The following is an 18,129-nucleotide window of genomic DNA, read 5'->3' on the forward strand; positions in this document are numbered from 1 at the left end:
GGCTTACTCATTCACTTTTTTCCAGAAGATACATACTTCCGTTTGTTCACAAATCCTGCACTCATGCTGAAACACAAGAATCGAACTGATAATACAATGACCTATTGGATCAGCATATAGCAGCAATTGTTATTTACCCTTACAATTGATGGAATATTGCCCGGGGATGCGCCATTTCATGTACTGTTTGTACCATGTACTTCTTGAGAATTCGTCTCCTATTGTTGGTACCATCCATGTCTTTGAGAATTAGTTTTGTTTTCATGGTGCCATGCACTTCTTGAGAATTTGTATCGTATTGTTTGAGCCATCAATTTTTTAACCATCATTTTCATGTTGAAGAAGCCATGCTCTTCTTGCAATCTGGTCTCATATTAATGGTGCCATCCATTTCATTAGAATTTGTCTTGTATTCATGGTTCCATGCAATTTGTTGACAACTGGATTCATGTTCTTCATGTCATTCATTTCCTTGAAAATTAGTCTTGTAATCTTGGCACCACGTATCCTTGGACATCTACCTTCATATCTTTGAGACTACATATTGTTTGGTTTCAGGGTTAGTTTCACTGACCAAAAATCTGTTCAGCATAAATACAAAACAGATGCACACATTCCTTAACAAAACACACACAATACATATTGACAGCTATTAATTATGTAGTATAACAAAAAAACATAATAAATAAGTTAAAAGTTAAACCTTTCATGCCAAAGTACTAGAACATTAATATATGTTTCATGCTCTACTCATGCTATGTTCATGATAGTAAACAGACAATATGAAATAGCATTGGAAACTTATCTAAGTATCTCTTAATACTTGACAATCTGAAGTAGGTTTTAGGAGAATAGCACAATTAAGAAACAAGTAATATATACAATAATCAATCTCAGGAATAAACAGAAATATTCCTTGTCATATTGTATATACAATATTGAAAATAAAAAACTAAATCTGGGGAAAGCTATCATAAGAGCATTTTCATTCTCTGTAGAATGTCGTCTAGGAAATAAATAAAAACAAATACATGATTCAATAAAATGTACATTCCCAACCTGACTTATCTTTTGCATTCATGAAAACTCAGATTGCTAGCCATTATATAGAATTAAAGATTTGATCTGATACAAGTGAGCTTGTATGAAATTGACCTGATACAAGTTATGTTCGTATGAAATCAACCTGACACGAGATGGTGATATGATGTTGATCTGACATATGAATCGCGACAAAATTGCTCTTACACTGAGTCAGAATGAACCTAAAATGAAACAAGTGTGTACAAATGACACTCATATGATACACAAAACTGTAACTGATATGACACAAGAGATGTCTGCAGAGATGATAAATGGAATCGACACAAATGGCCTAATGTTCAAAATCACTGCAACATATGTACTGTAGAATTTCCTTTTCGTTTTTTATTTGAAAGTACAAACATTTAATTCTAAAACAAGAAAAACTGAAATTGCCAGTTGACTTCTACAAGAAGACAGAATTCGTATACAGTTAAACTTGAAGGGGTACATGTATCTGTTATTTCATAAAAGAGTGCAAAACAACACTCAAGGAAAAAGTTGTCGAAAATAAACTGATTTTCTGTTAGTCAAACTTTTGGGTCCGAAATAAGAATTTCACTCAGTCCCTTTTTCTCATTCATAAATTCACTGTACACCCATCAAACAGCTTTGGCTAAACTGTACGGATCGATTTATGGTAATACGACGTTTTGAACCTTCGACAACAAAATGCACTCTCCCAAACATGATTAACATCTCTTACACCTTCTCTTGAAACAAAGTCTAAACAATGTTTCAAGAAATCAGGCACACACAAATATCAGTATGTTGTGGCGGAAGATGCATGTATTGGAAATCGAACTTGACAACTGAACAACTCGTAGTGATCAACAGGCTCATGGTTGCAAAAACATTCAATCCAGTATCTAACACAACTGATTATCTTCATTTGATCAGCATTTTTAGCATCAATATATTTTCTTTCAAAAAGCTTTCTTCCGACTGTAACACTGTACACGATTCCAGTAACAAATGGCCACTGCATTAAGATCTCATGCATAGATGATTCAGAGCTTACAAATGACATCCCATTCTAAATTAGTCATAATGTACAAAATTCAATTTTTTAAATTCAAAATTTTAAATTGAAATTTCAAATTAAAAAAATCGACAATTGTAAATCAAAATTCAAATTTTCTTAGTTAGTTTTACAAACTTGAACTTTCCACACATGATCAGATAGTGACAACTCAATGAACAATACAAAAGGTTTCACTACACACTTTTCACAAAATACCAGAAGTAGCTAAATATCCACAGTTGGGGCCAGTCTATCTAGAACAGTAGCACTGATAAGGGACAACATCTCGCTGTAGTATCCCTTGACCTCCTTGCATCTACGTATAGTGTGACAAAGCTTTAAACACAAGAACCTTACAAACCCCGGAGAGAGGAGGTTGAATGCAGGACTGGGTGTTGCTGTAGGACTCCATATAAACACTGCATGAGAAAAATACTTAAAAAATAGAATAACTATCATCGCTAACAATATATATGTATATATATATAACACAAAAAAAACAAGAATAAAGAGTGGGAATGGTTTTGTGCTATATATAGCAACATACCAACAATAACGCGGAATAGGTTTGTCATATTGTACCCAATGTGACCCAATGTCATTAATAATTGCAACCTTGATATCTTGACCACCCCACTTCCTAGGTGGTGACTATTTAACCTGTGTGAAAGTGTGGGCTGGTAACTCTGTAGAATATGCAAACTTTCAAATTTTGGTTTCCAAAAATAATATGAGAATCGAACATTATCACAATGATGGGTTCTGATTCCATGCATAAAATTTACAAACTTCTCATTTCAAAATTCAAAAGCCAACTAAACTGCTTTCTTGAAAAATAAATCATAACACTACAGACCAACCTAGAAATAAAAGAGTAGATAATAACAACTCAATATAGATACTCATGTGTAAGTTATTTACAATCAACAGAATATTTACAAAGCACATTGCACCATACAGTCCCACCATAACCTAACCAGCCCTATATCCAACCCTTCTCTCCATGTATAAGCAGTATATATGAATATCAACAAATGGGAGAACTCCGTGAGCACATCTCATGTGAACTGTCACATGGTCTTCAATGAGGCTTCTGATTGGATGAGGTGATCTGATGTCATGGCAACGCGACTACAGCAGCTTGTCCCAGTTGAAGTCGTCGTCGATGTCGTCCGAATGGTGATATTGTGTCCCGGACGGCAGTGATACTACGGTCTGACAAGATGAGTAGCTCTCAGAAGCATTCTGGAACAATGAGTTTATTATTGAAATTGTTAGTATTGTTATCATAATATTCTTCTAGTGACTGAGTATGTTGTTTTGCTGCTTACAGCAATATTCCAGCAACATCACAGCAGAGGACACCAGACATGGGCTTCAGACCATGTGGGGAATCAAACCCAAGCCTGTGGTGTGATGACTGAATGCTCTAACAACAAGGCTACCCAACCCATATTGTTTTAAGTGATGACACACCAAGGACCATGATCAACTACGACTTTAACCAACTCTTGCCAGTTCCTGGTAGGCTGGCTCAGTTGGTTTGTAGTTTAATGCCACACCCAGCATCATTTCATTATATGGCAGTCTGTAAATAATCGAGTACCAGACAATTCAGTGATCAGCATCATTGTCATCGATACGTTAACGAGCATGACCACTCGATCCTGGTAGCTGCCTTTTAAGACATGCATGGGTCACCAAAGATCATTCTAAAGAGTTTTCTATTTGCAATAGTGATTAAATACTCAAAATGAGTGAGCATGGTCTTACATCGCTTTTAGCAACATTCCAGCAATATCACAGCAAAGGACACCAGAAATGGGCTTAACACATTTTGCTCATGTAGGGAAACAAACCCAGGTCCAGCATGATGAGACAACGCTTTACCCACTAGACTCTCCCATCACCCATTTCATATGGAACATGCACTCTAATAATGTTAAGTACTGAGGAAAGGTGTAAGGGGGCCCTTACTGACGGGGGCCCTCCATCGGCCACGTTCAGCTGTGTGCTGCTCACCGAGTTACTACTGTTGCAGAAGCCATTTCCAGGACCTGTAGCAAACAAAAAAACACATTCAAGACCGAGAGGGATCCAGTGAGTCATAAAATTTGGTGACCAGTATCTGTGTTGCAGAACAGTTATTGTTATTAGGAGTGTGATAACGCTGTGTATCCCCTACCCAAATCAGTAGCCACCGTTTCCATCAGGAGTGAATTAACATTGTGTATTCCCTCCGCAAATCAAGTAGCCACTGTTCTCACCATGGCAGTCTTACATTATAAAATATATCCTGCCTTTTTATTAGCTGTCCCACTGAACAGAATTAACATCATCTTATGTTTTATATAGAGCACAGGCTTTCCCAGAATTCCCTTTGATTTTCCACCTTCTTCTCCCAGGCCACAAAGGATAGATAATGGTAAGTGACGGTATCAATGAGAGATGTGTCAACCAGAGTTGCTGAGCAACAATACAGTTGCTTTGAGTGCCTAACACATTTTCAAATCAGTTAACAAACCAACAGTTCTTACCTCAAAACCATAGTTTGTGCATAAAATACAAAAGTTGTTCAAGCATTTTCATGAATCACAAGAAACTCTTGTGTAATAACAGAAATATGGTCTGAACACTTCAAGAATGACACACATTACACCAAGGGTGGAAAGTCTAATGTACCCCAAATGTAGGAATTTAACAATGGTGTGAGTGAGTGAGAGAGAGAGTTTAACTCTGCCTAAACAGTCTTTCAGTTAATTCAAAAAGGATCAGATCAACTTGGAAAGAACTTCACCATTTACTAACTTCAAAATTTACCAACAAGAAGCATGGGTATGGTGTTGACGACTATAAATAGAAACGAGTAGGGGAGCCCCACATGGGCTTCACACATTGTACCCATGTGGGGAATCAAACCCAGGTCTCCAACAAAGGGACTGATACATAAAGCATTTATGGCTCTACTATACGGTTACAAACATTACGAACAATTGTGGATTGGGTGTCACTTTGGTTCTAAGTTGCACTCAGCAGTATTCCAGCTATATGGCAGCAGTCTGTAAATAATCAAGTCTGGACCAGACAATCCAGTGATCTACAGCATGAGCATCAATCTATGCAACTGACATGTGTCAACCATGTCAATGAGACTGGCCATCCAATCTTATGAGTTACATTTTACAACAAGCATTTTACTGAAGATCAATTCTAATCCCAATTTTCAGAGATTTTTGTGGATTGGGGCCCAGGATATCACCAAAACCTACCTGATATTCCACTGGTACTACTTGACTGGTTTTGACTCTGCAGCAGTGATTGATTGAAGAAATTGTTGAGAGAAGATGCTAAATCAGCAAACTGTTCAGGTTTTAGAGACCAGTTTGCCGGGTCTTCCTGTTTCATAGTTTCCATCAGGCCTGCTTGTGCAAAGAAAAACGTCTTATATAATGATTATGGTCAGTGTTAGTAGCCAAGCGTGATGCAAGCAGCAGAGTGATGTTAGCTCAGACTTGAAGACAGCAGATGAAGGCGGCCATTTTGGATGAGTGGCTAATGACCCATGATGGCAACCGTCTACAATAGACACACCGGAACGCATGCTGGAGAGGACTAAGGGTGTCTGTCAAAATAATTCAATAATTTCCTATATATTTTGATGATTTACCTTTATATTTTGACATTAGATTGAGTGAATGAGTGGAATTAGAATTTCACAGATTTTGGCAATACTTCAGGAACAAACAGGAGGAGTATAGGGCCTAATGCAAACAGTATTCATGTGAATCTGAAACAGGTTCATAAATGAGATGAATGAACATGGGCATCTTAAATATATCACCAAAGTTTTGTTTGTTTCTCATTAATATTCAGATCATTTAAGTTTAGGAATCTTTACGAGTCTCCATTGGCAGCTACGAGAAAGCAACCCCGATGTCATACGGAGGACAAATAGGCCTTACTGTGGCCAAAACTGCTCTTACAAATTACTCCTAGGTTTCCGACAGATGGATTTCAGACACAAAATCTGACAACTTTGCAATGGATTCCAACAGTCTGTCCTTTCCTTCCCCTCAAATGGGCCGCACAATACACTATACTACACTTGCCACTATTTCTATTTAAAATGTTATCCTACAACCTTTCTTTTCAGTTAATTATGGATTTTGAATCTTAAAAGAATCACAAGGCCATTATTATTATTTGGAAGGTCATTATTTAGAATTTAATTTTCAACTAAGAACGAACTTTTCAAATGAGAATTTAGTTTTTAACTAAATCTAATTTAGATACTCTTCAGATAGGAACTGGTAAGTACAGTTTCAAAACTAAACTTTACTTCAAAAACGTGTGATAAATATACAAGTCTTTGGAAGGGCCTGTAAAGCTAGCGGACATGCATTCTGCACATGCCTCTGGCATGACTTTTGATGAAAATGGAGGTCAAATGAGAGAATGCACAAGCGACAATAGAGGGCCATGAATATTTTCAAAGCTAAGATATGACAGTGAATATCGCAGGTGATGTGAACAAGCACACACGTATTACATGATTAGTAGTTAATGCATAGTAGCAGCAGGAGTATATATTTCCTGAAAACTATTCTGAAACATAGCTCCATGGAGAATCAACAACAGTTAACTCAGAGCAACCTACAGCATGGAAAGGAGCACAATGAATATCCAGTCTGCACTCACAATATTTCAGTTACACCAGTCCCTATATGACCAAATGTGAAGACAAACTAGTGGTTGATATACAGCGAGTAATCGATTATGTTCTTTACGCTGCATTTAGCAATATTCCAGCAATATCATGGCAGGGGACACCTGAAATGGACTTCAAACATTGTACCCATGAGGGGAATCAAACTTGGATCTACAGAATGACGAGTGGACCCTTTAAAGATTAGACAACCCCACCATCCCAGCTGATATAATAAGCATACTATTACATCAATTATTATTAACAGAAAATCTGAAATCCTATCACTGTAATATTCTTGTCATTAATCACAGATCCCAAAAATACCTTGAAACTGGGTCATGTCGATATTATTAAGGTCACTCCCCGCTCCAGCCAATCGCATGCTTTCCTTCAGTGAGTCGAGGTTCTGAAGCCACTCACTTGTAGAACAATTCAAACTTGGAATGCCTGAAAAAGGATCATTAAGTTTAATCATGACGGAACCATGAACTATGACCATTAACAGAAAACAAAATACAGAAGCAGAATATGTACACTACATGAAATATGTGAGTAAATATGGTTCAATGCCAGTTTCATGTTGAGAAACTTATGGGTAACTTCTCCTATTTATTTACACTGTTTGTTCCAGATTCTTGTACCATAGTCAAGCTGGGTGCCTATTCTCAAAAGTGTCCCAGCTAAGACAAATCCCAACAACAGTGGAAGCCGTCAAAACCAGGATCTGTCCATACAAGCAAGTTGCCAACACCAGCATAAAATCTCAGTCCTGTTCGTGGCTTGTACATTTATATCAGCTCTACAATCCACCATGTTGTCTAAACCGGAGTATGTCTTCAGTCCCGATGAGTGCCTTCTTGAACAGCTTCCATTGTAGTTAGGACAGGCGTTAGGGCATCCTACCATTAGACCCAATCTCAAAATGATCCCATCCCTGTCCTAACTGAAGCTGTCACTCCAGGCAAGGACAGCAAGCTCTTCAGTAGGTGAGATAGAAAAACCTTTATCAAGTTGAGGATTCCCCTAAATATTACCCGTGATTTATAGCATGTAACACGCATATAAGGGCAACTACAATCCCATTTACAAGAAAAACTGAAGGACTAGAAATCAAAACTAAAAATCTTGAAAGCAGTAAAATTCAGCTTTTGATGGACTTAGTAAATCTAGAAGAAATTATTATTAATAACAGTTATAATGATAATTCATATCATGATCCAGAAAAATTCTCCTAGGACACTAAAAGCAGTTACTGCACTTATCAAGTTGGCCTTGACACTATTTCACAGCATGGTGACAGCAAAAACAATGCTGTCAATAAAATAACAAGGCATAAAATAGGTAAGAATGAAACAAATAAATCTGTCGTAGATCTAAAGAATAACAACAACAAGTGTGTCCATTCATCACCGACAAAATATATAATATAAACTCAAAACACTAATAACTCATTAAAACTGTTGTAAATTCAAATTATACTAGGTGAGTTACTGTTGTCAACAACACGAATATTGGTGAACAAATAAGAACCACACCATGTTGATTTCAACTAAGATAGACTTAGGATAAATCAGAACCTATACTAGTAATTGTTCCAATTAAGGATATCCTAGCGCTAGGATACTTTCAGAGAATAAGATAATACACCTATCCTTGACCCTAGAATCAAATGTAGGATATCCTGGGGCTAGAATAATTTCAAGTGTAAGATTGGACCCCAATCCTAGAACCTAGGATCAAATTTAGGATATCCTGAGGCTAGAAGCTTTTCAAGAGTAGGATTGGACCCCTATCCTAGAACCCAGGATCATTTTAGGATATCCTGGGGCAAGGATCCTTTCAAGAACAGGATTGGACCCGTATCCTAGACCCCAGGATCAAATTTAGGATATGCTGGAGCTAGGATCATTTCGCGAAAAAGGGCCCACGAATTTGCTGTACAACTGTACAAGAGTCAGCACTGAAATGTCACACTCACATGTGAAAAATTCTTTTCCATAAATTGGTCATTATTGTTGTTTCCAAAGTTCTAAAATGCCACTCAAAGACGTGATGCCACATTATTTAATATTCTGCTTTATTCAATACCATGACACTAAATTAACATGAAGAAAAATGACACTTCGTTGAAACATTACTAAAAATACCTGTAAGTTTGTCCAGGAAACAATCACACCTTTCTCCCATAAACTTACCTGACCATGTCAAAATAATCAATATCATCTCACCTGTCCCACTCTGGCTCTGAGAAATGTTTCCATTAAGGAGGGCATTCAGATTACCTGAAGCAAGAGCTGAGAGTTGTACACAAACAGTTAATTCACACAATCAATGGATACCCTGGGGACAAAATATGATGTTTTCCTGAGAGCTATTTCCAAATGAAACAAGCATCCAGTATGATAATTATGGAGTGATGTATGTTTATAGATCAATAGACATTCCAAATTGCAATTATCCCTTAAAAAGAATTATCTGACTGACAGATGAGCACAGTACATTAGGGCCAGCAGGGTTCAAGTTTACATCTGAAAATACAATACCTCCAGCCATGAAATGATTCAGGGATTAAGCGTGTATCAGTTTTCAAAAGTAACATTCTCTACATTTTGCATTAACGCTCCTATGACTGTACCTCGTCTAGCATTACCTTTCAATGTAGCATAAACCATCATGATTAATCTCACTGCATGAATCCGTCAGACGAAACTTAATTTGCCTGTCATGCCAGTAAAATTACGCCAGCTGGCTAGAAGCATTTTGAGTTTTATGCCAAAATGTTATAAGTTAAGGATCATCCATTCATGCATGAGTATTAATGCATTTTGTATCATGATTTTGTATCATGACATAAACTACAGCATCATAATGAAAGCAACATTTGTTCAAGTCACAGATTTCAAATTATTTGCTACAGGAAATGTGGACCGAGTGTTTGTGAACCATGGTTACCTGTAGAGTTGTCAAAGACAGACTTGTAGAGGTTAACAAGATTGGCTGATGTGTTCATGTCGTCTGGATTTCCGTTACTTTCAGAGAAATTGCAGTTACTCTGAAAAAAGAACATCATATAAGCAAACTGACAAGCACCTGTGTCAGATCAACAAGATAAAACAGACTTTAAAAAATATGCCTGCATCCACCCATCCTAGCACCTTTGCAGTTCATTTTCTTCTTCTCCTTGTTTAATAATCAAGTCTGGACCAGACAATCCAGTGATCAACCGCAAGAGCATTCATCTGCGCAATTGGGATACAATGACATGAGTCAACCAACTTAGCAAGTCTGACCATCAGATCCTGATAATCACCTCTAACAACAAGCATGGGTTGCTGAAGACAAATTCTAACCCAGACGTTCACTTTTCCATGCAACAAGTCAAACACACAATATAAAAGTTGTGACTTCAAACATCAACTGAATAACTGAGACAACTGGGTCATTATGGAACATGATGAGACATACTGATAAAACCTCAAAGCAATGATTAACAATGAGCAATTCTTGTTTTCCATATCAAATTTTAAGATTTTACAACTTTGACATTTGACCCTGCACCAAGTAACTTCTCCAGATGCAAATCAATGATTTGTCTCACCCTCACATGTTCCAAGTAATTAAGAGCTGAGCCACATTGGCTTTGTCAGCCAGACATGATGAAGTACAGTTAGTGTCTTTATGGCCCTTATCTGATCTTTGTGAAGACAAAACATACCAGAGCTTTCTGAATGTTGCCATTTGACACGCTTGTTATTTACTAAGTTTGTCATTTTCATGCCCACTTGTCGTTTACCATGTTCACTTGTCATTTGCCTAGTTTGTCATTTTCATGCCCACTTGTCGTTTACCATGTTCACTTGTCATTTACCTAGTTTGTCATTTTTCATGCTTGCATGTGATTTACCTTGTCGTTGACCATGTTTGTTTGTCATTTTCGAGAGCATCTTCCTCTAGTACACTAGAACAGAATGTTTGCGTTGCCAGGTCTGCTTGTCTATAAAGCCCAGACCCCGTTCCTCAAGACAATAGTAGCACTACGATAGTTGAAAGTCAATGTTAATGTTAGGGGAGCATGAATAAACATTATACTGAGTTTGGTGTAAACCACTTCGGGCAATATTCCAATCATATCACGGTTAAGCATTGAAAATATGCTGGGAATCGAACCAGGCCTTCAACATGACAAGTGAACACATTAACCACTGTGCCACCCTTCCCCCTATCAGTCACTGGTTAAGAAATCTGATGAGATGTCATGGGAATAACAAGATGCTCAAGGTTATGAGACTTATATAGTGACATGCATGCACATCTGTGTGCATGCATACATATGTCCAGAGTAACACCAGTTTTACAGTGTGAGATACCAGACTGCATGTAATCACACACACATGCATGCACACACAGTCACACACACACAAACACAGTTAATGCTGCAAAGGATCCAACTCCCAACCTTCTGTCCTCCAGGCAAATGCACAAGCCACTAGACCCTGGAGGCATCACTATATTAATGGAGCACTGTTGACAAGAGTGTTGAAATCAAACTACCAGGGATCAAAGTACTGACCCTTTTTTCCCCTATACTGCTGTACTTTAGACAAGTTCTGGATGATCCTACCATGCCATTTCTAAACCTTCATACTTGGTGATAAATGCCGTATCTGCTAATCTATAACTGCTGTGACAACTTGAGGCAAACAAGGCCTTTTGTATTTCACAGATAACTAACAAAACGTTTTCTGCATATTTAATTCATATTTTGCAAGATGAATTTGATAAGAGAAGATCCTTTATTGTAACACATATTTAGCAAAGATCTTGCTCCATAATAAAATCCAGATCAACCTCCAAATTCAATTAAATATAGCCTGAACAACTATTTCAATACATAAATACCTCCTACATCGTATATTCACAGATCTAATTCAGCTGCATTAACACAAGACATGAGATATATACGTCTTACAAAAAAACACTATCCACCTGTGACTTCTGACCCAGAAAGTACCCTCTTTCAGCTATTTTCTACAGCGAGATCTTTATAAACCTCTTACATGACTGAGTAGGTCTCCGCTGGCATTCTGCCATTCTCTCACCGACTCACTGGCATTCAGCCAGTACTACGGTAAATATTATTTTTACAACTCTGAAATGGAGATTATATTGTTTGATTATTGTGAAAGCTCAAACGGAGTTTGAAAATAGCGCATGTCCAGGGATAGAGACGCTTGGTGTACTTTATTAAGTACCCTTGAATAAGTTTATGGTAGAACACATTCCAGCAAGTTCTAAACACACACTTCATGTGGTGTATTGGATATCATGCAGGGGCTAAAAGACATCACACCATTCACATGGATTGAGATATCATTAATACTGCAAATAGGCAAAGACAAGTTAGCGAGGTGTGCTTAACACAGCTTATATAAGTTGTGTCAGCCCAGTGTGAAAACAAAAACTAATTTTGAAGGTCTGGACTCCTAGTTTTGTAAATCTGGTCTCCTTCCTTTGTAGGTCTGGACCCCTAATCTTGAGGTCTAGATCCCTAGCTTTGTAGGTCATGACCCCCAGTTTTTATTATTATTACAGATTAGAATGAAAATACAGCAGAGAGGGTTCGGGTGATCCTGGCACAGTCAGGCTGGTCAAGCTCATCATCAGCTCAGGGCCCTCGCCCCCTCTACACGCAGCCCAGACAGCGAATGGGACTTCTCCCAGGAAACACTGCCTAGTCGAACCCACCAAGAACTTTCCGGAGAATATGAAGGCTCCCCAACACTGCAGCCTTCTGCATTACCCAGATTGTCAGAAGGGCTGTGCTCCCAGTGGAGAACCCGGGCACTCTCCTGATCTGCGCCAAGAGATCAGGAGGTACCAAACCAAGGGCACCGAGAACAATGGGGAGCCTGACGACAGTGTACTTGGGATGCAAGCGAGACATTTCAAAGGCGAGGTCCGCATATTTATCATGCTTTTCCTGAATCTTGCCAATCACATTGCTGTCAAAAGGGACAGAAAATTCTATGATATAAATAATTTCATTGGTTTTATCAAAAAGGACAAGATCAGGTTTGTTGGCTGGAATTCGTCTCAGGCTGTATATTGGCCTATTCCAGAGAAGTTTAAAAGCATCATTTTCCAGGACGCCCTGGACATGTTCAGGGTCATACCATGGATGGACCTCGGAGTCAAAGCCACAGGCATGGCGGAGACGATAATAAAAGCAGCGAGCCATGCCATCATGTCTTTTAAGATAAGCTGTTTGTGCCAAGGAAGGGCATCCACTGACAAGGTGTTGGACAGTCTCTGTAAATTGATTGCAAAGACGACATTTCATATTGATGTTTTCTTTAAGAATCACATTCTGGCGATTGCGAGTGGGAAGTGACTGGTCCTGAGCAGCAAAAAGGAAGCCCTCAGTTTCACATTTGAGACCAGCCGACTTCATCCAGGCGAAGGAGTCGGTTGGATTGCTGTTCTGTTCCACACACTGCATATACACACGATGCAGTGGCTTCTCAGACAGTTTCTCCACAAAGGACCGACTCTGGGCAGATTTGGTGAAAGACTTCACCTGGTTTACTCCCATCGCTGTACCGTCCAGCAGTACATCGCCATCAACAAAATCAACTTCAAATTTCAAATTGTGTCCAACAACCTTGGCACGCTTAAAGTAGCTGTGGAATTCCTTGCTTTCATCATGAATCTTGACGTGCATCACCAGAGGATCATCTGACAAATAAATATGTGCAAAAGTACACAATAACATTCTGTCATGAAGAGCTTCCACATTAATCAAACCCCGACCTCCCGAATTGATTGGCATATATAAACGATTAAGAGAGGAGCGAGGGTGGTGTGCTCTGTTATCAGACATGATCCTTCTGGTCAGGCGGTCAAGACTCTGGATGTCTTGTTTTGTCCAATCAACTACTCCAAAGGAGTAGGAGAGGACTGGCACAGCAAAAGTATTGGTGGCTTTGACTTTGTTTCGAGCATTTAGCTCTGAACTCCAGATTTTCTTTAAACGAGATTTATACTCGGCCCGAAGTTTATCTTGAATCTGGGCATTCTGGAGCTTGTCTCGAACTTGCATTCCAAGATAGGTGTAGGCCTGATCTTCCACAAGATGCTCAATAACTCCTCCCCCTTGTAACTTGACCGATCCATCATTAGTTACCTTGCCACGTTTCAGATGAAGTGTATTACATTTGTCGAGTCCAAACGTCATGCCAATATCATTAGAGAAGGACTCGACAAGGAGAACCTGTTCTTTCAAATTGGTCTCTCCTTTGGCAAGGAGCTCGATGTCATCCATATAGAGGAGATGAGTAAGAGGTGTTGGGGATCTGTGCTGAGGAGGTCCGGGATGGTACCCTTCCTCCCCGTTGAGCAGGAAACTCAAAGGATTTAGAGACAGACAAAAAAGCAATGGACTGAAGGAGTCCCCCTGAAATATTCCCCTTCTGATTGGAATAGATTCCGAAGTCTGCACCTCTCCTTGCGAGTACATCTCAAGTTGAGTCGACCAGCAACTCATTAAAGACTTGAGTAAATCAAGTAGTCGCTCAGGGAGGTCAATACACTGAAGAGACTTCAGAATCCATTCGTGAGGGACAGAGTCGTATGCCTTTTTGTAGTCTATCCAGCACATGGAGAGGTTGCGGTGATAGGTTTTAGCCTCTTCCAAAATCATTTTCTGTACAAGAAGTTGATCCTTGCACCCCCAACATCCCTTTCTCGCCCCCTTCTGCTCTCTGTAAATTATCTCATTGGAAGAGCAGTAAGATGACACGAGGTTTGACAAACACCCTGTGAATAGTTTGTATTGAGTATTTAGACATGTGATAGGGCGGAAGTTTTTGGGATCCGTCAAGTCTCCTTTTTTGGGAAGGAGTATTGTGCGACCTTTGCAGAACCATGGAGGAACATCACCTGTGTCCGCAAGAGAGTTAAAACAGTGAAGTAATGGTGTTTGGACACAAGGGAACAGTTTCCAGTACCGGTTTCGAATGCCATCAGGCCCTGGAGCTGTATTAGATTTGGACTTTTTAATGACACTTTTCAGGCAATCTGGTGAGATGTAACAGACAAACGACCTAGTTACTTTCTCATGCATTGCATGGTCATAATCACTAACCCATGGTGCCTCCAGGTTACAGTTGCCGGGTACAGACCACAACTGTTTCCAGAACCTTTCATTGGCATCCATGGGAGGCCGTTTATCATGCCCACCATCACCACTTGTTTTAAGTTGCCTATAGAATTGTTTTTCATTATTCTTAAACATTTTATTTTGTTTGATAAATTTGTTTCTCTTTTCCCATTTTTTCTTTCTTTCAGTCCAAATTTTTATTTTTGCCTTAAGGGAATCGACTATTTGGAGAAGTACCTTTTCTTTTGTTGTCTTGTACTGTAATTTTATTTTTCTCCAAATTGCCTTTTGTCGTTTAGACATGGGATTCTCTGATGATCTTAATTTCAGGCACAGCTCTATCCAGGAAATATATTTCCTAGTTTCTGTTAACTTGACTTGAAACCGGTTTTTTCTTGGTTTATTGATTTTAGTATTAGAGGACTTTTCTTTGGAAACTGTGTGAAGTTCCTCCAAGGTTCGAGCGGCAGCATAGACACAACAATTTACTTCATGTAATGAACAGTCCGCAGGAAGTTTTGAAGAGATAATTTCATTTAGTAAATCAATTTCATTTTTGGGAACAGACACGTTTAGTTGTTTAATTGGCCTCCGTTTCTCTAAAGGTAAATCACAAATTTCCTCATAAATAGATGTAAACAAAATGTACACAGAATTTTCGGTAAGGTCTGCAACTGAAGAAGAGGAAGAGTGAGGGTCCAAAATTTCGGGGCCAATTGGCTCTTTCTCGGAAGAGTTTCCACCAGGAAGAGGAAAGAGGTTGACGCGGACGTCCATCTGAAGTTTTGGGTCTGCTGCCACTTGAGCATTTTGCTCTTGCAAAGGTTCCTGACGGGCACCAGTTGTGGGTTGAACTGGCTCACGGGGCATAAGATGTTTTAGCCTCCGGAGTTGATCTCGGAGATTTTGCTCCGTCAGGTAAGCATACATGGGCATGGCATTGTCCCAATGCAGCTTCAGCGACTTGCCGTTAATTCGTGGATTTTCAGGCCATCCTGTCGCTGTCGCACACTCTAGTAGTGTGGATTTTAGATGGTTTGACCAAGATATTCTTGGTCGGGTTCTGTGCCTTCCCCTGGGGCAAGTCCCATCTCCAGTATGGTTTGTGGCATTACCGGAGGAAGGCTGACTGGGCTGCGGAAGTGAAAGATTGAATTCTTCTTGTCTTGCTGTAACCCAGTAAGAAAACCAGCTTCGGGGGGTCAGCCCTAACTGGGTGATGTACGTTCAGTTCAGCGAATAAAATTCCCCTATCTAGGCCCACCACGGAGAGGCGTACATCATCAGGCCCTTATTATTATTATTATTATTATTATTATTATTATCATTAGTTATTTATTATTGGATATTTATATACCGCACATATCCATGCAACTACTGCTTGCTCAAGGCACTGGTATTTGTTTCCCTCGATCACTGGATGTCCGTCTCTGAGCGTCATATCGTATTATTCATCTCAACTCCTGGGGAGTAGACAGCCCTTGCTGCCACTAGGCACGCCGAGTTTATTGTGGCTCTCTCATCCTAACGAGGTAGCCACAGCTGGGTGGACTGGAACACTTAGTCACAGTACTTTGTCCAAGTTTACTGCATGTTGCTGTACCCACAACTTGGTGTATGCACGTATTTATGTGGTCACCATCTGGTCATATTCAGATTCGTGGGTTCCTTCAAGTGCACAGGGCTGTGCACTGTACACTATTGCTTGTGACAACATGGAAAGAGTCTGCACACAATGTTGACGCCAAGGTTTTTACACCCGGTCACAGGTGGACTCGATCCCGACACCTGAGCCTCGCTGGATCACTAGCCTGGCGCTTTAACCAGCTCGCCCACTGCGCCCCAAGACCAGACATAAGTTTCATACACTGCATGTATGAGAGCACGTTAGTCAGGGTCTTCATTCTGCCAATACCAAACCACAAGGCAAACTCTCAACAGCCTCTGTTAATGGATCAGTAACACTGCCACTGGGGAAGAAACAGAAGGTACTAGGGACATAACAGCATGAACAGCAATAATTTGGTCATGGATAAGTAAGCATTGTCATTATTATTTTAAAACTTACACACTTTGCTTAAATTAACAGAATCATAACAATAAAGAAAATATTAGACAAAGTAATATGAAGATATATCACCAGACAAGCTAAACTAACACACTGTAACACTGCACCTACTGGGATTGCAATGCCTTGATTCTCTATGAAATCAAACTGTTATTACACTTTTCTATATCAAACAATACCTGCTACAGGAAATATCCACCAGCTATTATCTTGTGGAATGGTATACACCCTCTAACAGCATATAGGTAGGGGAATATGATCAATACAGCTTGCACTCTGGGACATTTCCTAATACATCACTATCAATATTTCATGACGGTACCAAATCAACAACTGATGTATGTTTGAAGGTAGATTAAAAATCAATACTACTTTCACTCATCTTTGCTTCCGCTATTTCAGACTGGACAAATACTTCCTGACATGCCAGTGCCAACTTATATTTTGAACTCACTTGGCATGAGGTTATAGCAGGAACCAAGTGTGTGAGACTTTGATGAAAACAACTATAGTTTTGATGTTTTGATGTGTTGTTTCAGAAGAAAAACTCAAGAATTGGAACATATTTTCCAAGCTAGTGGAGCCAGTCATAGGAAATGTATAAAGTTTAATTTCCATGATATAAAAAAAAATCATTTTGCAAAAATCAATAGCCAGAAATGTCTAATCCTTAGAAATATTTGATAATTATATTAGTAATATTGTAGCTATAACCTGCAAACAACTGCCGACCATCAGACTGAGTGACAACATATACCACCTTTTAACATCTTTCTGCATCATTTGCCTAGGGAGCAAAAAGCAGACACTTATTCTTACCAGTGAGTGAGTTGGGAGTTACACCACTTCCACATCTTATCGCTAGTAGTTTCATCAAACACAGATTCAAAGGCATGTTTTAAGAAGAGATCACAGCTCTCCAATTGTCACAAGCCTATTTTGAAGCACAAGAGGCAACAAACTTCATTTAATTGCCTTACAATTGTGTAGATCGAAGCTCATGCTGTTGATCACTGGATTGTCTGGTTCAGACTGGATTATTTACAGAGTGCCCTTAGCTGGTATACTGCTGAGTGCAGCGAAAAACA

At 39.2% G+C, this 18,129-nt stretch overlaps 1 protein-coding gene across 3 annotated transcripts in view; it reads right to left on the reverse strand.

Annotated features, from left to right (window-relative positions):
- Positions 1-2,002: 2,002 nt before the first annotated feature.
- Positions 2,003-18,129, reverse strand: part of LOC137268067 (forkhead box protein J3-like) — a 47,733-nt gene continuing 31,606 nt past the window's right edge. The window contains exons 5-10 of one of the 3 annotated variants that reach the window (XM_067802569.1): positions 9,768-9,867; positions 9,044-9,097; positions 7,140-7,262; positions 5,377-5,529; positions 4,085-4,164; positions 2,003-3,352 (exon numbers count right to left, since the gene is read on the reverse strand). In XM_067802569.1, the coding sequence (XP_067658670.1) occupies positions 3,239-3,352; positions 4,085-4,164; positions 5,377-5,529; positions 7,140-7,262; positions 9,044-9,097; positions 9,768-9,867 (624 nt within the window). In that variant the 3' untranslated portion in view covers positions 2,003-3,238. The remainder of the gene's footprint in view (positions 3,353-4,084; positions 4,165-5,376; positions 5,530-7,139; positions 7,263-9,043; positions 9,098-9,767; positions 9,868-18,129) is intronic. The other 2 variants (XM_067802570.1, XM_067802571.1) reach the window with 2 other exon arrangements.

Source organism: Haliotis asinina, chromosome 16 (assembly GCF_037392515.1).
Source record: "Haliotis asinina isolate JCU_RB_2024 chromosome 16, JCU_Hal_asi_v2, whole genome shotgun sequence".
NCBI classification, from domain to species: domain Eukaryota; kingdom Metazoa; phylum Mollusca; class Gastropoda; order Lepetellida; family Haliotidae; genus Haliotis; species Haliotis asinina.